The 27872-nt window shown below is 54.4% G+C and overlaps 1 protein-coding gene across 2 annotated transcripts in view; it reads right to left on the minus strand.

The window, feature by feature from the left end:
- Window positions 1–4739: 4739 nt before the first annotated feature.
- The window catches only part of GLT1D1 (glycosyltransferase 1 domain containing 1), a 113329-nt gene continuing 90196 nt past the window's right edge, over window positions 4740–27872 (minus strand). For both annotated transcript variants that reach the window (XM_047827361.1, XM_047827360.1), the window contains 4 exons: window positions 24352–24395; window positions 23698–23818; window positions 13541–13639; window positions 4740–5147 (listed from right to left, as the gene is read on the minus strand). In XM_047827361.1, the coding sequence (XP_047683317.1) occupies window positions 4986–5147; window positions 13541–13639; window positions 23698–23818; window positions 24352–24395 (426 nt within the window). In that variant the 3' untranslated portion in view covers window positions 4740–4985. The remainder of the gene's footprint in view (window positions 5148–13540; window positions 13640–23697; window positions 23819–24351; window positions 24396–27872) is intronic.

Here is a 27872-nt window from a genome sequence, read left to right on the forward strand (position 1 = left end):
GGAACACGGGCCAGAGGCTCAAAGAGGGGAGGAAGCCTTCGAGGACGGGAGTCAGCAGCTCTCGAGACCCCGTAAGCCGTTTCTCTGGGCGTTTCTGAAATGCGAGAACCGGGCACGGAAAACCCACGTCAGAAAGCTCACTGCGTAGAACGCCCGGGCCCCTTGGCCTCCGGCTTCTTGCAGACGTCGGCTTGCTGGCCTTTCTGATCTGGGAAAATGCTGAGCGTCTTTCTACATTAGCAGCCAAAGGAGAAAATCCGTTTTAAGCGGAGCACGAGCCTTCTGAGGGCGGAGGCTTCGGGACGTGCGCGGTGAGCTCAGGGCCTCTGCCGAGAAAGGCTTCACTGCCCTCATTCTCCTCCCCAGGAACAAAGCCTTTGCGATTTAGCTGAATTGTGTACATTTTTGGAGAGACGTTTCTCCCAGCCTGGCTTTTTAAGGCCTATTTACGAGTCTGAAAGAAGTGGATTGTAAGATAATCTCTTCCGAATAGATCGTGGCCACAAAGATGAAGGCGTTCCTTTTATCTAACGCCCCCCTCCCCCCGCCCCCCGCCCCCCTGCACCTTATTTGTAATCGTTTCTACCAGAAGTCGCCTTGGAGTCTGAGATTCTCCGAGAAACTGCTCGGCCCCGCCGTCTCCATTCTGACAGACGGTTGGGGCCTCACTGGTCTGCAGGGTGTGTCCTCTCTGACTCTGACCCCAAGTCCTGCCTGTGGCTTGACCCCGCGACATCCCCACATCCGCGCCGGGGCCCCAGCACGGGGCCTGGCTCGCTGTTCCCGTAAATACTTCTCCACACGGCCAACAGGAAAACGGAGGGGCGCCGGGGTGGCACGTCGGTTGAGTGTCCAACTCCTGATTTTGGCTCAAGTCACCATCTCAACGACGTGAGTTGGAGCCCCGCGTTGGGCTCTGTGCTCACAGTGCAGAACCTGCTTGGGATTCGCTCTCTCCCCGCTCTCTCTCTCTGCCCCTCCCCTGCTCATACTCTCTCTCTCAAAATAAATAAACAAAAGAAACAGGATGAAATCACCCCCAGCGGCAAATGGGGAGGCTTCCCCACTTCCTGGGAGGGATTCAGTTCTCCATCTAAGATCTGGAACCCTCTGATGACCGGACATGCAGAGGTCGGCTTTCCCTAACCTCACACCGTGGGTTCTACAACTTGCCCGGACCAGGACTGAACGCACAGGGCGCTGCACTCCGGGGCTGTTCGTGCTGGTAACGTGACCACACAAGACTTTTCCTCTAAATGCTGCTTGTAGAGCCTAAACCCTAGGCAAGAAGGTCATTCGCTGTATCTTCTTTGTGACGTAAACTCTTCCTTTGGGCCAGACTGTGACTCACGGATCCCTTCAGGAAAGATTGCAATTTCCCAAGACCTTCTAACGTGAACGGTGACCTGCCTACGCGTCCAGGGCGATCACGAGAACGTTTAGAGTGGCTGGAATTACATATTCCCATTTAACCGTTTTATTGTGTCTTCCAGGGTGGTGTTTCACCCAAGACGGGTGAACCTCTTAGGAGATCCGGGTGAAAACCCGTGTGCTTTGACTCAGAGCCTTTAATTTAGGAGCTGCGGGGTGTGAGGCACTGATCGATACTCTGCACTAGCTGAGAGCTTGTATGCAAATGAGATCCTGGGGAGAAAAGGTGAGCTGTGTCTGGGTGGGTACATTAAAACCTCGTGGGAAAGAAACACTTCTCTTGGCATTAAAAAGTACCCCGCGAGTAGTACAAAGTGGGATGCCCGAGCGGCGCCTGGGTGGCTCAGTCGGTTAAGCGTCCGACTTCGGCTCAGGTCATGATCTCGTGGTTTGTGAGTTCGAGCCCCGCGTCGGGCTCTGTGCTGACAGCTGGGAGCCTGGAGCCTGCTTCCGATTCTGTGTCTCCCTCTCTCTCTCTCTGACCCTCCCCCGTTCATCCTCTGTCTCTCTCTGTCTCAAAAGCAAATAAATGTTAAAAATAAATTAAAAAAAAAAACAAAACAAAGTGGGATGCCCGAAGCAACGGCAGAGTCTGCCGCCAGGTTATCTCGTGGCCGCTGCACCTCAGACAGAACAGTCAGAGGAAGGAGAGGCACTGGGGACACGGGCCAGGTCCTGGGCCTTTTGTCGTGCTTGCCTTTTATTCTGGGGGAAGTACATCTCGGCCCTGCCCTTGGAGTTTCAATTCTACGTGTGTAAACAAATCATCTTAAACATGAGGCAAATGTAACCCATGTGCTTAATTCTGGATTCACTTCACAATACAAGGTCACGATCCAACCCCTTCCTAGAAGTTCGTTTTCAGCGAACTTCTGGTCCCTATTCAGATGGAGCATCGAAGACGGCAGGGGTCCCTGTCGGCGGCAGCCCGGATGGTTGAGAAGCTGCGGGCCTGGGAGCCTACACGCCCGAGAGCCGACGGCACTGGTCTGCCATGCGGCCCGGGCACCAGGAGTTTAAAAGCCAAGGCGCCGAACCACTGCTTCGACAAGTGGCCTGTCCCTGGGGCGCCTGGGTGGCTCAGTCAGTGAGGCGTCTGACTTCTGCTCCCGTCAGGATCTCACGGTTCAGCACTGTCAGTGTGGAGCCTGCTTGGGATTCTGTCTCCCTCTCCCTGTGTCCCTCCCCAATTTGTGCTCTCTCTCTCTCCCTCTCTCAAATAAGCAAACTTTAAAAAAAAAAAAAAGTGGCCTCTCCCATGAGGGCGGCTTGCCTGGGGGGCCCCCTGACCCTCCCAGGACTTTGGGTCAGGAAGGAGAAGTGAGGGTGGGGCGTGGGGAGAGGCAAGAAAAGAGGAACTCGGGGGTGGGAGCAAGACACGGACTGCGTCCTTCATCGGGGAAACGCGTAAGAGCTGCCCTCCCCACATGGCGGAAAGGTCGGGATCAACGCCAGGCAAGTCCCGCTACCAAGAGCCGCCCCCAGAGAGCCCACGTGGTCTGCGTCTGTAAGCCTTGAACGCCTGTGAGGAAGCTTTCAGATCAGAAGGGCCCCGAGGCCGGGAGCTCTTCCAGAACAGGGTGGAAGGGCAAAGGGGGTGTTCAACGGGAAGCCAGCAGCGCCAGCTGTCGCGGGACCAGAGGCCGCGAGGAGGCAGCGCCCCTCGGCTCCCTCACACGATGCCTCCTTAAAATGCAGTCCCCCCCCCGCCGCCGTATGTGAAGGCTGTCGTGTCTCAGCTCTACCTGGAGATTCAGTCCTGGCGTCACTCAAGCCTGTGCGTCAGCAGATTTGAAAACGATACACAAAACGTTTAAGCGTAAAGTTAACTGAGTATGAAACTAGAATCATCTGCCATGTTTGTGGAAAAGCACCGTTTTTCGTCTGCGCTTCGGCATTAAAACAGCGATGGTGTTTGAAACCCCTCTTGATGAGTGAGGTTCTGGAGCGTTGGCACCTCTTGGGTGGGGGCTGGAGGCGGCGGGGGGGGTGGGCGGGCGGCGCTTTCTCGCAGAGCGCCGCACACAACGTGAACACACGGCAGCCGTCTCCCTGAGCTGATGGTGGCGCACTTTATTCGTTCAGAAACACGCCCCTCCCCAAAGTGCGTCCAGCTTGGGAGCATGTTTATCTAGGGACGCAAACCGATGGCGTTCAGGTACGGCGTGATCAAGCATCTACTGCAGCATTCCAACAGGGAATGGGTTCAAGCTTCCGAACAACCAGAGTTTTGTAACCAGCAGCACCGCTGGGTGGCCCCTGAGCCATCGCGTGGCTCTCTCTAAGGGGCACTGCCACTTCCAGATTCAGGGCGAGCCGCCTCGGGCTCGGCAGGGTCACGAGAGCAAACCCCAGCCGTGAGGAGCGGCTGCCTTCCTGGCTCGGCTCTGAGCAAGGCGGACGGGGAGCGTGCAGACCCCGAACGTGTCCGTGCGTCCCGGATGGAGCCCCAGTCGAGGTGACTGCTTGCCCCCAGGTCTGCCGGCGTCCAGACCGACCAACGAAGCGCCACGTGCCGTGGGCTCCCGAGGCTGCTCTACCTTCTCAAGTCCCCACTGCTTTCTACCTCCCACCATGCGGGGGATCTCTCCACTCCCTTTGCTGCCACGGCACGTCCCCGGGAACGCGGTGACTCAAGACCCACCAGGGGCCGGTGTGGCCTCCAAAGGCGAGCAGGCACCGGTTCTGGGGACGCCGTGCTGCTGCGGCAGGGACATCACAGCAGTGACGGCTCCACTTGGCTAAACTCGCCACACTGGGTCTCCGAGGTGGGGTGTGGGGTAACGTCACCAGACGGCCGGTCCTGCCACGGGCTGGAAGCTTGTGACCCGCTGGGCCCCCACCCCTGGGTCCCTGACGCTGACCGCAACGACCCAGGCTCCATCTGGGGTTGCTGGAGTGTCTTCCAGGCTGTGAGCACCGTGTACCCCATCCCCTTGCTTCCGCTTTCCCAGGAGGAGCCTGCAGTGTGGACTGCCCGCTTTCCCAGGGCGCATGCCCTGCCTCTCAGCTATGGAACTGCTGAGCGAGCCGTGCTGCTGGGAGACTCACCCACAGCCCTGTGTCCTGGTGTCCCAAGGAGCAAACCTCCCCGAGCCGGGGGCCCCGTGCACGTACCTGCCAGGGCCCCTCTGTGCGGACGTGCGATTTTGCTTTTGCTTTTTGAACAACGACGGGTCCTAAGTCATCAGAAGACCCACAGGGAAGCGTCTGCACTGGGTGGTTTGCAAATGAGGCCCCGTGGTACCTGGGGTCCCACGGCAGCTAACGTGGTCTCCCCCATCCCCCACCCCCCACCCCCATGAGCCCAGGAGCTGCCGCGTCTCCATCAGGACCGATCTGTAAACACATCCGGGATATTATCTGGAAGCACAGACATCCGGATGCGGTTCTCCCTTATAACTGATGTTGTTTATCTAGGATTCCGATAAAACTGGTGTGACTTGTCCTGGGATGGACCCGGTGGCCCAGAGCTCTGTCTCTGGGTATCTGCCCGGGGCCGCGCATCTGGCGGCGGCCACAGGCGGGCGCGTGAGGGCACCAGGCGAGCGCCCTTAGTCCTGGATGCTTCCCTCGAGGGTCCTGATGAGGTTCTGATAGGTGCATCTCTCTGCCTGCCACGAGTGACGCGCTCTCACGTACTCCCTTCCGTTGGCCACGATTTCTCTCTCTAGTGTGGGGTCGCTGACCAGTCTCTTTGCCAGCTGCACAAACTCCTGCCGAGAGACGGGTGGGAGAGAGACAGGTGTAAGCAAACACACACACGTGCTGGGTGACCGTCCGGGGAAAGCTCGCGGAGCCACCAACCATGCCTCCCCCCCTCTCTTCCCTGGATTGCCGAGAGCTGCTGTTTCCTTCCTCTGCAATGACTCTTAGGTCCACTCTCTGGTCCCTCGCTCATGAGTGTCGGCTGAGAGGTGACCTGGGTCCTGCTCCAGGATCTGAGCCCCACACGCTGTCCGATGCTACCCCTGCCCCATCGGTTTCCCACTGTGCTGGGCCTTCTTTCCTCTCTCCCGGGCACAGAGCCTGTCTTCGGATGCTCTGCCGTGGGGGGCGAGTGCCAGGCTGCAGAGTCAGAGCTGGGCTCAAACCCTTCTGCAGGACCTAAGTGAGCTGTGTGCCTTTGGCCAAGCCAGTTAACTCTCTGAGTCTCACATTTACCCTCTCTTCAGGGTCAGTGGCACCAGATGGGTCAGCCCAACCCTGCCCCAGACTCCCCGGGTGAAGGAGGGAGAGGAGACCGAATGTCCTTGGTTTTCTGGCCTTTTCCTCCGTTAACTAACTGTACTATCTATTGACGTTATCTATTGGCACCCTCAGACAATCGTCACTAACGCAAGTGCGGTCCTGCTGACGGGTTTCGAATATCAAAGCCCTTCAAAACTGGAAAGAATTAGAATGATTAGTTTTCGGTTGTTCAACAGTATTCAGAGAGAGGAGGGTCACACGCATACGTGCTAATACTGCGTTTCAGCCAAGAGCCAAGTTCGGTGAGTCAGGAGGCCTGCGTGTACCCTCACACCCCACCTCCAGATGGGGACGCTTCCTAACCTCTCTGTGCCTGTGTTTCCTCATCTGTAACTGAGGGACAATGACAGCATCTGCTTCGTGACATGCTTATGGGATTGAACGAGTCAGTACAGAGGGCCCTGGGCACATGCTTGGCCATCACTGTCTCCAGGACTCCGGGGAGCCTGTGTAAACGCCAAGAAGACAGCCAGGACTCGGATTAACATACGATGCTTTGCTGTTTGAAAGGAATGTCCACATACTCTCAAAATTATTGTTAATTAAACGTTGAATGCTCTTTATAGCTAGCAATATAAACAGCGATATTTATGATAGAGTGGAATTATATTTTTATGTGTTATGTACATAGTTTTTAGTAAATGGGTGTTCTTTTATAATAAACACGTAACATATTTATTCTCACCTTATAGTAGAACAACATTCTTATAAAAATTATTCGAGAGGCTCGTGGCTTTGGCATATTATTTTACGACTCTGGTCATACCTTGGATTTATCTAACGCACGGACTTTATGATTTCTACAGAATGTGTGGCCGTTTGGCAGCAAAATCCTGAATGATGGGGCTTGGACGGATGGAATGTGACAAAGTGCACCGTCTCCTCTCAGCGCAGAAGACCAAACGGAACGCAGACTTAAATAAATTAGCACGAGAGACTCAGGTGGGGAGTCAGAAACACCGTGGCCATCACATAACAAAACCCTGGGTGAGTGGCCGGAGGTAAAGGGAGAGAAGTATCAGGGAGAAGCAAAGGGGAACCTGATGGTGGGTGGTCGGACTCCCTCCCGGGGGCTCTGGGACTATTTTCCTCTGGACTAAACCAGCTTCTGCATGACCGCCAAGGCCACACGCGGAGGGCACACCCACGGACCCTGAAGAACGCCGGTGGACAGAGGGCGGGGCACCTGCCGGGGCCGACTGCACACAAGGGCGTGGCCGCAACCCCCGTCCCCACGTACACCCTGCTCTATAGTACGACTCAGCCACCCCTCCCGCACACCAGGTGGGGGTGGGTCTCCAGCTCTTGAATCCCTGCTTGACCGGCGGGATGTGTCACGGGTGATGTGTCTGACCTCCACTCAAAGCCCCCGGGCATCTCCTGCTCGCATTCGGGCCCTGAGGTCGCCGCTTGGAGAAACCCGAGCTGGCCTGCCTGAGGACGACAGCACGTGGACAGAGATGCCCGCCAGGACCGGGGCGGAGGCATGCCTCACCAAACACGCCGGGCAGCGAGGCGGTGAGAGTTTCAGCAGAGCTCCTCGGAAACCAGCACAGGTCCCGAGGCATCGGCGGGCCGGCCAGAACGCCCTGGATTCTGCAGAGCTGTTGGCCGTAGAACTTGCCAGAAAACTGATCAGCTAGCTGACTCTCCCCCCATGGGGCAAATACTGGGGGCGGGGACGTTCATCAGGGGCTTCATGCAGAGTAACGGTCTACTCTTGCCGGCCGTTCAGAATGGTAAGTTAAAAGGTGTGAGAGGGACATCCGCTGAGACAGTTAAGAGGAAACAGAAATGTGGGGGCCCGGGGGGCTCAGTCGGTTAAGCGCCCGGCTCTTGGTTTCAGCTTAGGTCATGATCTCGCGGCTCGTGAGGTCAAGCCCCGCATCGGGCTCTGCGTTGTCAGCGGATTCTCTCTTTGCTGATTGGGATTTTCTCTCTCCCTCTCTCTCTGCACTACCCCTCTCCCCACTCTCTCTCTCAAAAATAAATGAGCTTTAAGAAAAGAAAAGAAAAGAAAAGAAAAGAAAAGAGAAAAAAGAAACAGAAGCCAGGTATGGGCATCCCACATCCCACCTTAGAGAGCTCAAAGACAGATCCAGATCCAGACAGGGTTCTAGGCCAGCGCTGGAAACTCGAGCGCCCACCCGAGCCACAGAAAATACAGGCCTGGACTGGAGGTCACATTCTCCATGCTCCTCAAGAGAGGCCCGGATTCCGGATGTTTACATAAAAGTTCTTCGCGATAAATACCAACAAGTAATGCAAAACGTGAAGCACGTGGCAAAGTAAGTGAGACGCAGGTGTGGCCCCGAGCCACCCCAGGGCCACAGGTGTGCAAACCAGGGCTCAGGTCACACGTTTCTAAAGTTAAGCACAAAAGTCAACGCGAAAGAGCGTGGTTTCGTTTTCCCAACGATTCAGCGAGCAGTTTGCCATTTTCTGATCCCCTTCCTCCCCGAGGAGTCTTCCGTGGCTGGTGGGAAACTCGCCACGGAGTCCGTCTGACCCGCCTTCTCTCCCGGTGGCACCCGCCAAGGTCCAGGGCATGGCGAGCCGGGGCAGTTTCACAGAACTGACGTTTAAAGCCCTGTTGGGACCCTTGTCACAACAACGTCCCCCTAACGCCACAGGGCAGGGGGGAAGCCTCCCTGGAAAGCAACGCCCTTGCAGCCGGAAAGCCGCACTGGTGCTTAACTAGATGGTCCTCAGGACTTCTACCCTCCAACCACCTTCTCTGAGCCATTTATCCTTATTCCTCCAAGAGAAGCTAGACCCGACCAGATAAAAGCCGAGCTTCGGGCTATTCAGCAACCCCCTCGCTCAGGCCACTTTGTAGGACGGCACCTGGCTCGTGCCCAACCGGTCACCCCACAGACGAGGCCCCCGAAGCCGGCCACGCCCCGGGACGAGGGACAGCGTGCCGGAGGCCTGGGCGCGTGTTCTGACCCCCCCGGGCTGCGTGGGACAGGCGGGGAAAGGGCAGCCCATGTGATCCACGTGGTGGGAAAGCTAACCCCCTCCTCGTTCTCTCCGGCTCCCGAGCAAGTCAAGGAGAGAGCCTCGGGGAGGTGCAAGCCTGTTCCCACTCTCGTCTCCGCGAGGATGGCTGGAGTCTGGCCCAGAGCCTCCAGCGGGGCTGGGACCGGCCGCAGATCAGCAGCAAACGGCAGCCGGCACCTGTCACGTGCCCTCTGCCGGGCAGCGGCTCATGATCAGAATCCGGGATTTGGGGGATTTAACGGTGGCGTTTGTGCCCTTTTCCATTTCCGCGCGCCCTGCGGTGGCTTCAGACGGCGCCCCGTACGCGACAAACCACAATTTCCGAATCAGAACGTCCAAACGGTCACCCTAAGCAGGATAAACAAAGCCACAAATAACTTCGCGTCGGCTCAGATACGACTTCGCTGCCAAGTCGGTTTTGGCACGAAGCTCACGGAAAATTAGATTGTTTTCCAAGCGCTTCTCTGGATTTCGGAATTGCAGAAAGGGACGGGGACCCTGCGCTGTTCTCACGGCTCCTTGCACAGACAGGGAGGCAGGAGCACAGAGAGGTCCAGGAACTGTGCTCAGGGTCACACAGTAAGAGGCAAAGTGGCCGAAGCCGGAATTACACTCAGACCCTTCAGCCTCCAGTCTCGGGAAGCAAAGAACCAGAATGGGAGAGAAGGCGTTGGGAGGAGAGGTGGCCGGGGGACGGTTCTGGGGGATGCACGGTGACCACAGCAGGGTCAGGAGCCTCACAGAGTGAGCCAGAAAGAGCAAAGCCCTCAAGAAATGCGTAAGGAGAGCGGCCATGAAGGTAGCCCGGCCGCACTTCGGGGACACGAGATACGAGGCTGGCTGCGGCGGGCTGTGGGAGGCAGGCCCGGGGGTCAGGGCAGAGCCCGGCCGAGGCCGCCTCCGGCCCCTGCAAAGCCTCCTGACCAGCGCTGTCCTGCTGAGTCCGTGCGTGGCCACCTCGGCCCACAAACCCATAGGGGAGGGTGACAGCCACTGCCCTCGTCCACACGGATGTCCACACACAGCCTCATTCATGGCAGTCATGCTCTCCTTCCCTCGGACCTCAGCCACCAGCCGTGCCTCCCGGGGGCGGTAGCTGAAGGCCACGCTTTCCGGGACCACCAGCTCCTGGAACGGCCCCAACAAAGCAGGAGCAAGTACTTGGCAAGGAACCCAGGCATCGGGTCGGCGTGCCCCGCCCCCCACCTGCTCTGCTGGACACACACCCGACCTTTGCTGTGCGGCGCCCCAGGGAGAAAAGGCGCCCTGTCTTTACATCCATGGGAGCGAGACTCCGTCCCGTGGCCGTGGACACAACAGCAGCTCACGACGTGTCACCAAACCAAGATGCGACAGAGTGGCCCGTCCACACGGGAAGGGGTGGGCCATGTGCGCACGTGTCCTGAGAAAGAGGAGGCTGTCTCCAAATGGCCAGTTGTGGCCACTTGTTAATTTTTATGCTGTCAACTTTCCTATAACAAATGTACCATGTAAACAATCACAGCCTAGCACCAGGACACGCAGACCGCGGGGACCCCACCAGATCTGTGCCCCCCACGTTCCTGAGTCCCAGGCACCCTACTCGTGAGTTCTCGTTCGTTCATGCTGTTCCCTGCGGCGCACTGCACTGCCTCCAGCTCTCCCGCGACGCACGCCCTCACGCACCCCAGATTCCGCGCTCGGGGCCCTGCCGACCCCCAGTGCCCTTCCCTGCAGGGAACCTCCCTCTTTCCAGACCGGCCTTGTCCACCGCAGGCAGGACCTGTGAGCGTGACAGGAGTCCATCCCTGTGAAGCACGGGGCCAGCCTCCCATCAGGGGTGGTGCCCCTCGTGCTGAGGGCCGTGAAAAGGACACACTGCCCTATCCTGCCACCACCTGCCTAGACCGTGAGCCCCAGGGGGCCTGGACCCTTTCTCTCCCAGCATTTGTCCCCAGGACTGAGCTCAGCGCCTGCCACACAGGAGGCTCAGTAAAAGTCCTCTGCCTCACACGCCTCATGCGTGAACCAGTTCACACGCCTTGTCGCACGGACACGGGGAGAACCCCCCACTCTTGTTCCTTCCCGCCCAAACCCCTCTTTCTGGCTCATGAGACCCTGCGGCCTGGAGGGCAAGACGCAGCCTCGGGCCTAGGAATGCGCCACCTGGGACACGACCTCGCTGGGAATGTCCATCTCTCCTTCCTGCAGAGACGGGGCCACCCTCGTCCGGAGCAGACATCAAGCCGGCGGCCTGCACGGCCAGTCTTCCCCTGCATGCTGGGACAGGCCCGTGCTGTGTTTAATGACTTAATGACTTTAAAAACCGAAATACCGAGATTTACAAATGGGCAAAAGCCAAGTACAATCTGGGATTTCCAGCCTGTCTTCAAACAGGACAACAACCGTGAGTCCAGCCGGGGGCCCGGGGTGGCTGGCACTCACTCCCCCCAGGGGGTGTGGTCTCCACTGCGTGCCCAGACATGAGGGCATCAGCCACCTGGCCCCGAGAGAGCCCCATTCACACCCGCTTCTGTTCTCTTCCCTCTCCCTGCTCCCGGCCACGCGCGTACGTCACGCGCCTCCTCCCCCGACCTCACTTCTGCTGTCCGGGCTGACCAGGTATGACCATGGCCCCTGCGCCGCCCTGATTGTTTACCTTCTGGGGCCAGACACGGGCACCACCAGGGGCTCCGGGAGAAGGCCTGCACACAGAGCTGGCTTGGCTCCGAACCCGATGGCGGGAAGACGTGAGCCCTCAGGGCTCAGCACGCGGTTGGCCCCCCTGGCCACGGGCAGGCTGGCTGTCACGGAGCGTGAAGACGGGGCCACGGGTGCACAGGGAAGGGGTCAGGGAGTGAGGGCCCTGATGGGGACCGTTGCCGAGTATGGGCTACGCTCTTGGGGGAAAGGTCACGTCTCTGCCCCTGCTGTTGTGTTAGTTTTAATAAAAGGTTCACAAAATGAGCCAGAGGATAGATACGGATGCCCCCCGAGAACCACTGAGGCCCTTCAGGCAAAACCTATGCGAAGCATGTCTTCTGCTTCGAAGGGTGGAAGGGTGGGCCAGCGGGGTATGGAGCCCATGAGCCAGGGGCCTCGTCAGGTTTCTGCATCCCATCCCCGGGGACCGAGGGCTAGTGCTGAACTAGCCAGGCAGCGGCCGGTCCCACTGGAGGCCCTCGGTTGATGTGACTATAACCAGAGGTGCTGGTTTATTTAAAACGCATGTTGCTTTGGAAGGAAGCTCCCACTCTGGGCTTGGGCGAGTCTGGTCCCAACCACAAAGAAGACAAACAACGCCGTGCGTGACAGCCGCGTCTAGCGCGGTTTTTAAAGTCTGTTAAAAAACACAGCCACCACCCCCCCCCCACCATGTGCAATCCAAATCATTTTTTAAAAACATCCTTTGTGAAAACCAACGTAGAGGTGTTGGAATCAAAGTAAGTCCTTGACTTAACTCTGTGAGTGCTGCGGTTCTGTGTCTGAGAGTCGGAACGCCAGTCACCGGCAGAAGTGACCTGACCTATGGCGGGGGGGGGGGGGCAGGGGGGCGGTTACTTGCTGATGTTAGAAGGTGTCCCCCACCGGAGGGACTCTCACTGGCAAAGTTACAGCGCTCTGAAATTGAGCTATAAAATAAGTAGACGTGGCCTTTGGGGACCTGGAAGTGAAAGCAGCTGCCAGGGTGCAGACGATGCCATCGGGCCGAAAAGCTTGGCTGCTGCTGATTTTGACAGATCCAGAAACCGTTGCTTGGAGAATCAGCGAGTGCCCACTCTAAAGGCTTCACAGGCTCGTACGGCTGTGGCTTGTGTTGCTGCCGAAAGGGAAGGCCCTGGTGCCGAGGGTAAGCCCCCGGCCCCCTTGGCTGGTGCACCTGCCCCCCGGGCGAGCCAACGCGCCAGTCAGCCGTGACGAGAGGTGACCCATCGTCATAGCCAGGGAAAGGGAGGGCCGCCTCGGATTAAACACCTGCCGCAGGGAAGTCTGAAGAACTGCATTCTCAAACAGGTGAATCGACTGTAATTTTTAAGCACACATCCGTGCATTTCTGAATAGAATATGTGCTTTAATAAAGACGCGGGGAAGTAGGACCTGATTTTTAAAGACCTGAAGAACAGAACTCGGGCCCGAGACTTCCTTTACGACCGCCTGACACAAGGCGCTGTCAGTGGTAGTGCCTCTCCTTCCGTGATGACAGGTCCAGGGCTCTGCCGCGGGCGTGAACACGCTCAGCCCTGCGTGTCCCCCCTCACACCTCCAGGCGGCAGGAGGTACAGTGAGCTGCACGTGTCCAGAGGACAAAACCGGGCTTGGAGACCCGGCCACATGCCTCGCACGCGGTCCCCGGGGCTTCGGGTGCAGGCAGACACTAGTACCCTGGAAACCTCAGCAGCTTGCGAACGGGAAACCCCTTCACACGCTTCCCGGACGTCCAGGCACACACATACGCGTGCCCCAGCCGTGCCCGCTCTCAGAGGCGCCGTCCACTTCCAAAATACTTCCAAAATACACGTGTGTGCGCGTGCATAGACGCAAGTCCCCGGCTTATCCTGTACATTGTTGTGAGGCATTACAGGTGATCGGATATACGGCGACCTCCTAGAAACCAGCAGGTATTCTAGAAATCGAAGGCCGTGCCCGCTTTGGAAGCGAGACAGCCAAGCATCTCATAGGTGACCTGACTTGCTCGAGGCCACGCCACCTGTTGGAGGCAGAATCAGACTGTTCTGGGCGGGGACACGCGCTGCACACAGGGCTCCCGCCGAGGGGGGGCAGGCGGGAGGGGGGCGCTGGGCGCTGGAGAAAAGATGGGAACCGCAGAACGACAGTCATTCTGATGAGCCGATCCCGGGGACCCCACCTCCCTTACCTGAGGGTCTGAGAACAACAGCCCTGTGACTTCATGCTTCACCACTGCCGCGTTCCCGGGGATGTTCCTGGCCAGCACGGGAACTTCCAGATCCATCGCCTGAGGACGTAAGAGAGAGAGGAGACAGGTGGGCAGTCGCGATCGGGAGCTTCTCCGGCGGCCTGAGCCAGTTTGTGGGGGGAGTAACTTCTATGGCCACCGGACCTCTGGCAGCTCATAGAAACACCGCTTGCCAGAGCGATGAGCCCATCGAAGCACGCCATTGTCAAAGTACGTGCTGAATTTTAGTTCTGGAAAGCTACGTACCGTGAGGCTCTGTCTGACACGGTTGCCACCGTGTCACAGAGAAACGCACTCTCTCCAACGCTCCCTGGACACCTGGGCAGTGCCAGCCTGCGGTACACATCTTTAATTACCCTCATCACTCCCCCGGCGGGTAATCTGCCCGCAGCACAAGCAGTGAGAACAGGAGGACTGCGCACGTCTCCTCGGCACGCACACAAGAGAAAGAAGGGGCGTGATTCATCATCCTGATTATTCACCAAGCAGCTTCTCCACCCCCCAGGGAATGGGGCCCGCACATGGCATCTGCAGCCCAGCAGGAGCTGGCATGGAGACCTCGGGCGGTGCCCGCGAGCACAGCAGGAAGACTTGGCCTCGCCCGCCCGGCAAGGAAGCACCTCTCTGGTTCTCTTCCTGCAGTTTTGGGGAGCTCGGCCTGCAAGGGTATCGGGAGAGGCCAGTTCTTCCGGGTCCATTCTGGCCTCCGACAGTGAGTATCCGCTGGCTACTGTCACCTGGGACTTTCGTGTGGGGGGTGCCGTCCGGCGGGTAAGAGGGACGCCCTTTGCGGCCTGGTGCCCACGGGCAGGACTGGCTTGCACCAACAGCAGACCGATAATCTGGCTCTCACTCCACAAAAGCACGTCGTGGGCACGCTGCCTCTGCCCGCGGCGTCTACTTCTGTGGAATCAAAGTTTGCTCACGAAGCGGTGATACTCCATTCTCAGAAACGTAAGTCTACCCAACCACAGCCGCTTCGTGCACCGCGGTGGGAAGGTCTGTGACACCAGAGCCTTCATAAGGCAGGGACGCCAGCAACACCCACCGAACACCAGAGCCCGGCGTCACACATAGTAAACGCTCAATAAATATTGTGGGGCCAATGCCCCAGGAGCATCCGCAGAGTGAATTCTCAGTTGCGTTGTTCACTGTGGCCATCTTAACCACCCGCTGTTGTCTCTGTGGGCATGCCTTGTTTGCTGGCTCTTCATCACCTACCCCTTCCAGGTCTACTTTGAGCTCAGGATCCAGGCCCTAGAGAATGCAGGAGCTGGAGACACCCTTCCTGTCGGCACTCCTCTGGGGCTACTTTGCTTCCACCATCGGGGAAAGCGGTAGAGGTTGACTTGTGGACGAGAGCCCCTGCTGAACTGCTCCTCCCCAGCCGCCCGGCTGCGTCCCCAACACAGTGATGGGTCCGTCTTTGTCAGTCTCTCTTGTTGGCGTTTCAAGCACACAGAAGGTCTCCAAGTCAGATTTTCCATTTTCCTTTTGTAGGGCCAAGACCAGGATCTTCAATGGTCATCACACTCGGGAACGAGGCACCTCGATGGCACCAGGGAAAAGTAACCTGAAATGGTCACGTCCCAACGCTAGGTCTCAAGTGCTTATGGATTCCTGGTTGGGCCCCTTGGGTTCTGACACATTGCAGGCATGGTCTGGCATCCTGGATGACGGCACGGGCTGGGGATCAAGAGGCCTTGGTCTTGAATTAACATCCCGGTCTTATTATCTTTGTTCCAGGAGAACACAGTGGGTGTCCCCATTGGAGTACAGCCCAGTTGCCTGGAGGGCTGGAGGAAAACTGACCGGGCTCCTGCCCCATACCACCCACCCCACAATGAGGCATTTGTGAAAGTTCCTATTGTTCAATCCAAGAACCGCCAAGGGAGCAAGTATACTGTCGAGGTCCTGGGAGTCTCCCTGGGTCTTGGCTGCATCGTTTGGGAAGAAGGGACTAAACTCTCCTCTCCACAGTGCATGAAAAATTCAGATGTCGTTTTGCGCAAACACCATTATGTGGTTTGTGGCATAAGCTGACTGGCACATCAACTACATCAGTTACGAGGTCGTAACATAATTATGGTGACTGAAGCTATGAGTCATATGGCTTGTCTCTCTGCTTGTCACACAGTGCAGGTCGCTAGCTCGTTAAACTCACGCAACACACTGTGATTTCGTTTCTAGACATTTGTCAACTAACTGCCGAATCCTCCGCACGGATGAGACCTTTGAGATTGTCTTGTTTCACCCACTGCCTCGTGTCAGGGCAGAGTTCAGAAAGAAGGTGAGCCACACGTCAGGGTGCATGGCGAGCCCCGTAGCGTGTTCCTCTGTCCCAGGCAGCCCCCACAGCACTTGCATACTCGAGCGGTACGTTCATCCCCCGACTTGGGTTGAGCACCGGAGTATTTGTGAGGAATCTGTGGCAGATACAGAGATTGAGAGGAGATATCTACAGAGGTAGATGTAGCACTAAAGAGACAAGGGTAGATGTGTAAAACCGGTGATCAGAGAGTCACAGGACCCCCCGATCCTGAGGGATGACAGAGTTCATATCCCTGTTTCACGCAAAAATGATCTTATGATCACCCCTCCTGTTGTGTAGACTCATTCGCATATCAACCCAGCCAGCGCTCATCGAGTGCCCACCCTACATGTAAGGCTGCACACCGCTGAGAGTTGTCCACTCATTTGATAAACATTTGTTATCAACCTGCAAATGGCAGGATGTGGGAGGCTTAGGTGACGGGACCAGCTGATGGAGGGGAGGTAACGAGGCGGTATTACACAGTAGAGGAGACTTACTGGACTCAAAAGGCCTGAAAAGACAACAACAACAACAACAACAAAGGAAGTAGGAGAAAGTCAATAATAGAAGTGTAATTAATGAAGTAGAAAGCAAAAACAAAGGAACTGATGTGGAGATTCATTGGGGGGAGAAAAGCCAATGAAACAAAGAAGTCACCAGCACCCTGATCGCCAGAAGAAAGGAGAAAGCAAATAAGACAGACCGAGGGGGGAAGTAACCATTGAAACAAAGAAGTTTAAAGTTCTAGGAGGATATTTATAGAAATCTTTGCAAATAAGTTTGAAAATCTAACTGAAATGGGTAGTTTCCAAGAAAAATGCATCTTACTGAATTAAACGTGGTAGAAGTAGAAAAGCTAAAACAGATCAATTTCTATAAAAGAAACAGAGAAGTCATCAAGGAAACCGTCTACAACAAAAGGATCATCTCAGACGGTGTCACAAGGGAATTGGACAAAATCATCAAGCTGCATAATCCTAGGGCTCCAGGAACTGTTCCAGATCACAGAGAGGAAAGAAACGTTCCAAATAGTTGTTATGAACCAAGCTCAACAATAATACCGAAGCATGAGACAGATGGCACAGGAAAGAAAGCCACAGGCCAATCTCACATATAAATCTCTCCATGGCGCAGTCGGTTAAGCGTCCGACTTCAGCTCAGGTCACGATCTCACGGTCTGTGAGTTCGAGCCCCGCGTCAGGATCTGGGCTGATGGCTCGGAGCCTGGAGCCTGTTTCCGATTCTGTGTCTCCCTCTCTCTCTGCCCCTCCCCCGTTCATGCTCTGTCTCTCTCTGTCCCAAAAATAAATAAACATTGAAAAAAAAATTTAAAAAAAAATCTCTCCATAAAATTCCTAAAGAGAAGAGTAGCAAACAGAATCCCGAAGCACATAAAAAAATGATGGAAACCAACCATTTCAGTCACTACATTAAATGTGAATGGACTAAACACTGCACTAAAAAGGAAGAAATTGTGAGGCTCCGTTAAAAACAGCAAGACTCAACTATATTTATTCACTGCCTACAAGAGATACGCTTTGGATTCAAAGACATAAAAGTGTGAAAGTAACAGGATGAGAAAATATACCCAGAAAACAGTAACCGTAAGAACTGCCCTGGCTGTATTAACACCAGATGAAATGGACTTTAGGGCAAGACCTGTTACTGGAGACAAAGAGGGACATTTCATAACGACAAAAGGATCGATACATCAGGACGACATAAAAATTACAGACGTGCACACACCTAAAGACAAGGCCCCACAACATGTGAAGCAAAAACTGACAGGATTGAAAGGAGAAATAGGCAATTTAATAATAATAATGGGATATCTCAATACCCCACTCTCAATAACCGATAGAGTAACCAGACAGACAACCATCAAGGAGACAGACGACCTGAACAGGACTAACCAAATTAACCTGACATTCTCAGTACAAGCCTCCAATGACTACAGAAGACACATTCTTCCCAAGCGCACATGGTTTTTTCCCTCCGGAACATACCATATGTTAAGTCAAAAGGAGTAAGACTCCATACATTCAAAATGACTGAAATCATAAAAAGTATGTTCTCTGATCACATTTTTGGGAACCAGAGTGTGGCTGTGGGAGAAGGGAATGTAAATATGGAGTGGAGGGGGGTAAGAAAGACCCTGCGTAACAGGATTTTAAACTTGAGGCTTAAACTTTTAAAGATAAAAAAAAATAATAATAATTTTCTTAAAGTAAAAGCTCTGAAGCTATTCTGACCGGGTCTGAATCCTGGTCCTTTTACGTATAGCTGACCCTTCAACAACAGGGTCCCACTTACATGTGGGCCCACTTACATGTGGATTTTTTTTTATAAATATGCTACGGGACTATAAACATATTTTCTCTTCCTTATGATTCTTAATTACATTTTCTTTCCTCTGGCTAACGTTATGGTAAGAATACAGCATACGAAATGTGTGTTCATTGGCTGTTTATGTTATTGGTAAGGCTTCCGGTCAACAGTAGGCTGTCAGTAGTTAAGTTCAGGGTCAGTCAGTAGGTATACGTGGATTTGTGATGTGTGGGGGTCAGCGCTGCCCCCCAACATGTTGCTCAAGGGTCAACTGTACTAATTGTCTGATCTTGAGCCAATGTCACGCTCTCTCACCTGTTCGCCTATTTCCTCTGATGTAAAATCAGGATGATAATAAAATCTCCTTCGTTAAGGGTGATGGGAGGTTTCAGTGATGGTACTGAAGAGCTTAGACTCATTTCTGGGCATAGTTATCATTGCAAGTAAGATTAAGGTTGCTGATGGTTTCTCTACCTGAATCAGTAAGATTCACACAGCAAAACTACATGTCCCAGAGCTCAAGACTGCATTCCAAACCCCCAAATCCCAAATAAATAACAGGTGCCCTTAGGAACCAGGGAGCTGGCAAGAAAGTAAATTATATTAAAGTTTGGAATAAAAATTATAGTATACACAAGCAAAAGAATAAACTTGGTCCCTTTTCTTAGACCATACATGAAAATTAACAAAATGAATCATCAACCCGATGGAAGAGCTAAACTCATAAAACTCCTAGGAGAAAATACAAGAGTAAATCTTTGAGACCTTGGATTAGGCAAGCAATCTTAGATATGACACCAAAAACACAAGCAACAGTAATAACAACAAACATAGATACATTGGACTTGATAAAAATTTTAAGTTTTTGAACTTCAAAGGAAACCATTAAGAAAATGAAAAGACAACCCATAGAATGGGAGAAAACATTTGTAAAGCATCTATCTGGTAAGGGACTTGTATCTATAATATATAAAGAACTCTTACAACTCAATAATGAGCGAAACAACCCGATTTAAAAATGGGCAAGAGAGGGGCGCCTGAGTGGCTCAGTTGGTTAAGTGTCCAACTTAGGTTCAGCTCATGATCTCGAGGTTCATGAGTTCAAGCCCGACATCAGGCTCTGTGCTGACAGTTCAGAGCCTGGAGCCTGCTTCTGATTCTGTGCCTCCCTCTCTCCCTCTGCCCCTCCCCCACTCATGCTCTCTCTCTCTCTCTCTCTCTCTCTCTCAAAAATGAACAAATGTTAAAAAAATTGTTTTAAAACATGGGCAAGAGTTTTGAGAAGGGATTTCTTCAAAGAAGATATAAATAGGACAACAAATGCCCGAAAAGATGCTCAATATCCTTCATCTATAGAGAATCACGGGTCAAGTGCACAACGTGCGACCACGTCACACAGCATAGGGCGGCTGTCGCCAACAAGACAGTAACACGTTGACGAGGGTGTGGAGGACCTGGATCTTCCCCAGGGCCTGATGGTGGGATATGAGATGACGCAGCCACTTTGGAAGACAGACTGGCTCCTCCTCGAAGGGACAGCAGCTCCACTCCTGGATGTAAACCCAAGAGAAGTGGAACCACGTGGTCAAGCAGATACTTCTGTACACAGGTGTCCACAGCGGCAGCATTCATAACGGCCAAAAAGTGCAAACCACCCAGACGTCCATCAGCCGGTACGTGGATCTGTACACGCGGTGTGTTCCTACCATGGTGCGTTTAGCAGTGAAAAGGAAGGAGCTACCCACACATCCTAGAACATGACATCGTGTCGGTGATGGAAGCAGGTCTCAAAAGCCCACGTGTTGTCGGATCCCTTTATAAGAAATGTCCGGAAGAGGCAAATCTGTGACACCAGAGAGCAGACCAGTGGTTGTCTCAGGCTGGGCTTGGTGTGGGGGCAGGGGATGCTGGGGAAACGGCGAGTGACTGATGATGTGTGCAATGTTTGGGGGGGAGGGGGGAGGCGATGAAAATTTCCTAAAGCTGCTAATGGCTCACAACTTGCGAATAGACTAAGAGCTACTGAATCTGCACACTTGGAATGAACTGATGCTTTAAATGAGTGAACTAATGTACACGCTCATTATGTGGATTATAGCTCAATAAAATTGTTGTATTAAAGAAGCATTTAAAAAAGACACAGTGTGAAATACCTCTCACTATATTCAAAGTGGGCCCCACAGTCCAGAACAAAAGCCCAGGATAACAATCTGTAAAACGCATGCCCAAATATCGTTTGTCAATAAATTTATTTGCACAGTAAGCGACTACTTTGTTGCTAACTTTTTACTGTTACTGTACTAAATCCGATAAAATGCTGTGTGTACGGCTGGTGATGTCACTGAACACAAATTAATGAGTTTTTCTTTATCTCGGAAACTTCTTCGTTTTCAGTCCGGTGATAAATGTTGTGGCTTTATCTTTCTTTAATGCCTTGTCCTGGCCGTACAAAAACAGCGCTTACTGGAGATTGCCTTGGTCGGGAACAGGTGAGGTCACAGGACAGGCATGTTCCCCAGTGTCGAGGAGCACACAGGATCGAGGTAGGATGCAGCTACACAGCCTGGTGGGGACACCTGTTTTCTGTAAAAGCCCCACCATCCCTCCCGGAAGGAAAGCAGCTTAGAATCAGGCAGAAGCAGGAATGCGTTTGGTTCTCGGTGCCCCACCAGTCGTCCTGCTGTGTCCCTCTTCCCCTGGATCCCGACGGGAGCAGCTCCCCACAATGCCTAGCGTCGAGGTCGGGCACCCCTCCCACCGCAGTGGTGGGCGAGGGCTAACACAGCACGGCAGCAGGGCGGCTTAAGCCATGCGGGATGTGCGGTCGCAATTCCGGAGGTGGGGAGTCTGAGATCAAGGTTCAGGGTCGGTTCCTTCCGAGGGCGTGGGAAGGATCTATCTGGTCCAGGCCTCCCTCCTTGGCTCTGAGATGCCATCTTCTCCCTGTCTCCGTGTGCACCTGTCTGTCCAGACGGCCTCTTCTCACGAGGACACCCGGCGTGGTGGCTTGGGCTCCACCCTAACCACTCATCTTCGTGTGACCACCTCTGTAGAGGCCCCATCTCCAGAAGAGACTGCATTCTGGGGGCTAGGACTCCGACACCCGAGCTCCTGCAGGGACACAGCTCAGCCACTAATCCTCACCACTGACCACCACTCGCTCCCTGACCACTGACCGCTGCCTCTCCTCCCACCCTGTCCCAATCATGCAGCCGCCTTTCTTGCCAAGCAGTGATTACTTTCCAAAAACCCTACCTTCATTTATGGGTTTCCTCCTTCCTATTTCCAGCTCCTTCTTTCTGCCCCAAACAAGGACATAAATTCTCTGTGCCAAGCATGGAGCTTGCTTGATATTCTCTCTCTCTCTCTCTCTCTCTCTCTCTCTCTCTCTCTCTCTCTGTCCCTCTCCCCCCTCATACTCTATCTCTCTCTTAAAAAAAAAAACCATTAGAATACAGCCTTCCTTCCCCCACCGGCATCAGAAACTTTGACCCACAGAGTGGTGTGTGTGTGTGTGTGTGTGTGTGTGTGTGTGTGTGTTCTGGGTTGGGGAGGAGGCCCTAAGTAGGAAGACTGGAGTAAGAGCATACTTTCTTATATTACTTCAGTTTGATTCCAGGGGACTTCAACTCCATAATGAGTCCAAACTTGAAACCACAAATTTGCCGTAGGAATATTCACCCTACTGCCCACACACCCAGCTAGGGCTTGATTTTTGGAGTTTCTTGGGAAGAGATGTGTTTTAGCAAATGAGATTTTTATTTGCTTCCATGGAAAACAAAACAAAACAGAACAAAGCTAATTCTGAGAGGTCGGAAGATCGCTTCCTTCAAAAGTGATAGGCATCCATTCTGTGATTCACCACTTTGCTTCTCTGAATGGCCACTAATGATGAGGACCCAGACCACTCCCCTAAAATCAGTTTCATTCGAAACCCTCAATCCAACAGTCACTTGGGGTTCTCAGGAGGCGCACAACAGCTACACAGGGGGCGGTCGGGTCCGCTCCCAGCTGCCTCGTGGAGACAGACGCTCATCATCCAGCTCGGATGGAGGTCCCGGCTGTGCCTGACGACAAGCGGGTTTCGGTCCGCGCTGGGCGCTCTGGGGGCGCCTGGGGCTGGCATCCAGGCACCCGTGTTCAGCTTCTACCCCTGTTCCTGATGCTGTTTGGGTTTAGCTTCTTTAAACAATCCCACGAGAAAATATTAGGCACCCACATCAGTTGTTCCTTAGTTTAGGGAGGATTATTCCTTTTCCTGCTTTAGTTACGAACCGTGTTCTGTGAGACACCGAATGGTACCTGTTGCCCGCAAGTTCGGTAAATTCGACTGGTGTCCGAGGGAAGAAATGGATCTTACGGACCACAAAAGACGGCAATGCTCCAGGTAGCCGTCGGAAGGAGAAAGCCACGTAGCGAGAAAGAAAACGAGAAACCCGGTCCACGGTCCTGGAGGCCCGATGGCCACCGTTTCCTTCTCCAAGCAGGGCTTATCCTGCCCTAGACCCTGGCCATGCCTACCGCGTGCAAGGCGCGTGCTCGGGGCCGTGAGAGCCAGGTATGTGCTGCAACTCGTGACGTGCTGTCAGGGCCACAGGCCAACGCAGGCCGCCCCCCGCTCAGCCCCCTCTGGAAAAGGGCTCCAGAGTGAGATGAAGTGGCAGCAAGGGGAAGGGAGGTCCTCTGGGCTGGACGCATGCTGGCCCCCCAAGAAACCGCCGAGATACCCTGGTGAGCCAGCCGGCCATTGCAGAGGCTCAAGCCGGAAGGTTCAAGGGCTTGGATGGAGCCCGTTCTCAGAAGCCACAGCCTGCCGCCCACCCCCCACAACATGTTGGGGCGGGGGGACACAGCATGTGCCCACTCCTGTTTCAGGACCCCCAAGTAGACAGGCTCCATTCCCACCCCCGCAGAACAGGTGAGTCTCTGTGCCTAGGACGCCGGATGCTGGGTGAGGGGATCCGCTCGGCCCGGCCCCTCCCCCTGCACCTGTAACCCCCCCTCCACGTCCCCGCCCCCACCCTGCCACAGGCCAAAGTCCGACCCGTCCTCATCCCGGGAATTCTGGGATTAGAGAGCGTACTGAAAAGGGGGAGAAGAAATCAAGAAACAGAAGGCTTCGTGCCACAATAACCACCCCCCCCAATCCCAGTTCCCGGCCCAGCCTCTTACAAGTCAGCGCCTTCCCATCACAGAGATTTAGCGGCTCAGAGAGGCCACTGAGTTTTGTCTTGTTTTGTAGCTGGCAAGGACAAACGGCCAAGAGACAGGAAATGGTGTTAAGTCCCGCGTAGAACTTAAAACCGGCTTCTGAAAATCCCAGGGAATGCTGTTTTGCTCCCTGCAGCTGTGAGAAGTGGGGACCTCGACTGACCAGGACGCCCCCTCCGCCCAGGAGAGCGGGAAGGAGGGGCCCTCTGCCGGCTCCTGTGCCGGGACTGGGGCTCGTGCCTACCTCCAGGATGGCCGCAGACATGCCCTCGGAGACTGAGCTGTTCACCACCGCGAAGCAGTTCTTGAGCGCTGCGTGTAGGTCCCCCTGGGGCATCTCTCGGATCAGCCGCACGCCCGCAGCCCTGAAACACGAGTGGAGACGTGCTTCTGTCCCTGCGAATCGTGTGGGGAGGGGGCGGGAAGGGGGACGGGCGACAGTTTCCACCTGCCACCCTCAGGTCGAGGACAGTGGGACAGAGACAGGACCCAAGTCACTGGACTCCTACTTAGTCCGGGTTGTTTCTTATGTGAGCAATTGTTGAAGTCTGTGTTTCTGTTTCCCCCAGGTCAACCGCGCTCTGGACAGTTCAGGTCTTTTCAGCTCTGGCCAGTGTGACCAGTGACGATTCTAAGTGTTCTTCATCCGCGTCTCCCTGAGCGAGCGAGGCTGGGCATCGCCACTACCGCGGGGATTTATTACGCTACCTGCACGGTGTCCTTCCTGTCGAGTGGGGGAGGGAGAGCACCTCGGACCTCCCGGGATCATCGGGACATTACAGGGGGTGATGCTCGGAAGGGCCGGGAACAGAGCCTGGGCACCGTGAGTCGGGGGCGGGGATGTACCAGCCTCCAGGTTTCCTGTCCTGCGAAATGCTTGTTCACGTCCCACACTTACCTCTTTACTCTGGCTCCCACTTCCCTTGTAAACACTGGGTCCACCTGAAAAGACACCAGGATACATTTTAGGAAGAGCCTCGGTCTCAAGAGAATTTCATGTCACGGCAACAGAGTCGGACTCAACAACTCAGGAAAGAGAAAACCAAGTCAAACGGGTTCTGCTCCTAGGTAATAGCGACGAGGGACAGAGTCGCACTGGGGACGAAGTTCAGAGAAACACACATGACCTCGTGTCTGCTGTTCAGCCTGTCACACAAAGCCTGGGGGAGCCCCGGGGACAGCCACCGACGGTGTCGAGCACAAGTCATCCACAGCCAGTGTGGTCTGCCGGCCACACAGCTGTCCCGTGAAGGTCTGGGGGAGTCACTGAGTGGTGGCTCTTGTCCTAAACCTTTCGGGCAGAATGAGTCGGAATCCTTAGCAGAACTAAGACAAAGGATCCAACAGAATTAACATTGTATTTTATTTCTAAAAAATAGTTTTTAATTTTATTTACTTATTTGAGAGAGAGAGGGAGGGAGAGAGAGGATCCCAAGCAGGCCCCACACTGTCAGCACAGAGCTGGATGTGGGGCTCAATCTCATGCCAGGAGATCACGACCTGAGCCGAAATCAAGAGTCAGACGCTTAACGGACTGAGCCACCCAGATGCCCCAAAGTTTTATTTTTGACAGGGCGTCTTCATGGAAACGCAAGTTTAAAGCCAAGGGCATGTCCATCGGCGGATGTGTGGATACACAAATAGGTCCACCCCCACAATGGAATATAACTCAGTCACACGAAGGGAAGAATCACGGACGCCTGTCACACCATGCGTGACCCTTAAAACAAGACATTCGGTGAAATCAGTGGTCACAAAGGGTCTCATACCATGTGACCCCATTTACATGGAACGTCTGGAATGCAGCGAATCCAAAGGGAGAGAAACCAGGTAAGCAGCTGCCAGGGACTGGTGGTGGGGGTGGAGACAATGCGGGGGGAGGGGTGGAGACACCGGGGAGTGGCCGCTAATAAGCATGGGGTTTCCAGCGCGGTGAGGAAAATGTTCCAGAATTAGGGAAGGGTGATGGTTGCATAACTATGTGAAGATACTAACAACCACTGCATCACATACTTTAAGATGGTGATTTTGATGGCCTATGAATTATATCTCAAGAAAAGGTGGGGCGGCAAGTGAAACTTTAGTCACAACCTCATGTCCTCGAGCCTGGAGTTTGCTCCCACTCCACATCTGGAGGCGTTCTGTCCCCAGGGAAAGGGCCCGGGCTTTGTCTGTTGTAGCCCTGCTGAGGGACGTGCTGAACTGACGTAGCCGTACTGTGTCGTCCCGGAAGAGAGGCTGCGTGGTTTTCAGCAAATGCATTCCCAGACGGGGAAGGGGCCAGGAAAAGAGGGGGTGCAGGCCAGCGGGGCTCAGATCCCCCCAGGCCCCTCAGAGCCCCCGGCCGCACCTGCATTCGTGCGCCTCTCCCGGCCTCAGTTTCCTCAGCCGTCGAGTGAGCATCGGAGCAGCACCTCAGGGTTGCAGGGAGGTCCAAAGGCGTCAGTGCAGGGCCATGACCATTAGGAACAGCAGAAGAAAGGGCTGAATGTCCTAGAAAGAGCTGCGGACGGCACCACGGCACCGGCAAGGCCTGTAAACATCGCCTCACAAGCACAGTGCCCGCGACGCTGCCTCACTTCTCAACGCGCAGGACTGACAGGTGCAGAGCCAGGTGCCAGGTGCCCGGTGCCCACAGGTTCGCACCCTCCCTGGCCCTCGGAGCCGAGGCCGTGACACCGTGGGTGCACGTGACCTCTTATCCATCGAGCTTACTCTCTAAGGGACCAGGAGAACATGAGGGGACACCCTGGGCGGGGGGCACGGCGTGTGTTCACCCAAGTGCAGACACAACCAGCAGACCACGGTTTGCCCTTGGCCCTTCCTCCCCTGGTGTCATCAACAACGAATACGCTTTTAAAATAGTTTGGGGAGCCTGGATGGCTCAGTCGGTTAAACGTCCGACTTCGGCTCAGGTCATGCTCTCACAGTTCGGTGGGTTCGAGCCCTGCGTCGGGCTCTGTGCTGACAGCTCGGAGCCTGGAGCCTGCTTCGGATTCTGAGTCTCCCTCTCTCTCTGTCCCTCCCCACCGCTCAGAAAATAAACAAACATGAAGAATAACAAATATGAAGTTTCTGCCAGTGTGACATGAAATTCTGAGCACGTCACCAAAGATACAGACAATGAGGGCATAAACACATTTTACTGATATGGTGCCTACTGGCTTGGCCCGTTACTCCCCGTGAGCTAGCAGCGAGGGCAGATTCAATTTCGAGTCTCATCCACGCTTTGCCAGCAGGTGTTAGGAATTACAAAACAAGCCAGTTTAATGAATATGACAATATCCCTGTACTTTATTATGCAAACGGAAGGGAAAAAAAAGTGTTGCTTTCCTTAAACTTTTTCTTTTCATTTCTTTTGGCCAGGAAGCACTGTGTGTGTGTGCGTGTGTGTGTGCGCGCGTGTGCATGTGTGTTGGACCCCAAATTCTTCAAACAACCGGCATGACTTGAGATGTATCCCACAAAGCTAACACAGCAAACGTGGATGCATAAGGAACACTGAGATTATTCCTAGAAAAAAAAAAAGTATTTTTAGGGTTTAACGTATTTGCATAGCGAACTTACAGGAACAGCACAGAGGACAGATGTACTTGGGTGTAGACACCTCAGTGAGGAGAGGGTATAAACGGGCGGAATCCACCGTGTGAGTACAATTCGGCAACACCTTTTGGTTGCCATCGACAAACAGTTTGCTGAGAAACCCCAAACGCTTGCATGATCCAGGAAAACTTAACAGGCTTGTGTATAATTGTTGTATAATCCGTTTGCTGAACTTTCTCGCTGGGGCACTTCGACCTGCCTTCATGCTTTAAATCTCCACTTTTAGATGAAAAATTCGCACACAAATGAAAAAGGAGAAGTTGCCAATGCCTGATTTCTGCCCCTGTTTTTCCACTCATGATCACATAGGTGGGTGCCTTTTGCCCCCCTGGGGGGGGAAATCTCTAATATTCGGGACCACTGATAACAAGAGGAGAGCTGTTGTTTTCAGAACGAGCAGTTTCCCGTTTTAGAGGATTCTTAAGCATGTCCTCCGTGTGTGCCGCGTGCTGGCCGTGTGTCCCTTGGCAAAGTCCCTACAGACTTTGCGGGGGTGTCACACAGGCCGGTGTCTTCCCCAAGGACAACGAGACAGGCCTCGGTCACCTCTTGATAACCAGCAACAGCCTCGCCCTGGACGCTCAGATGTGTTCAGGAGTCCCAAGCAATTTGTGCACAGGATGTTGGGAAGCGAAGTCCCTGCGTCACTTCCGGGAAGGACAGTTCTCCCTGAGCACCCCGTGCGGGCGGGCCCGGAAGGGTGAAGCTTCTTCAGCCCCCAGCAGAGGGCACACGCTTGCAGGTGCCACTCATTGGCAGGGCCCTCACCACCGGTCGGCTGGTCAACCCGCCGGCAGTAGGTTCTGCAGGAACCGT

The sequence above is a fragment of the Prionailurus viverrinus genome, chromosome D3 (assembly GCF_022837055.1).
Source record: "Prionailurus viverrinus isolate Anna chromosome D3, UM_Priviv_1.0, whole genome shotgun sequence".
Taxonomy (NCBI): Eukaryota; Metazoa; Chordata; class Mammalia; order Carnivora; family Felidae; genus Prionailurus; species Prionailurus viverrinus.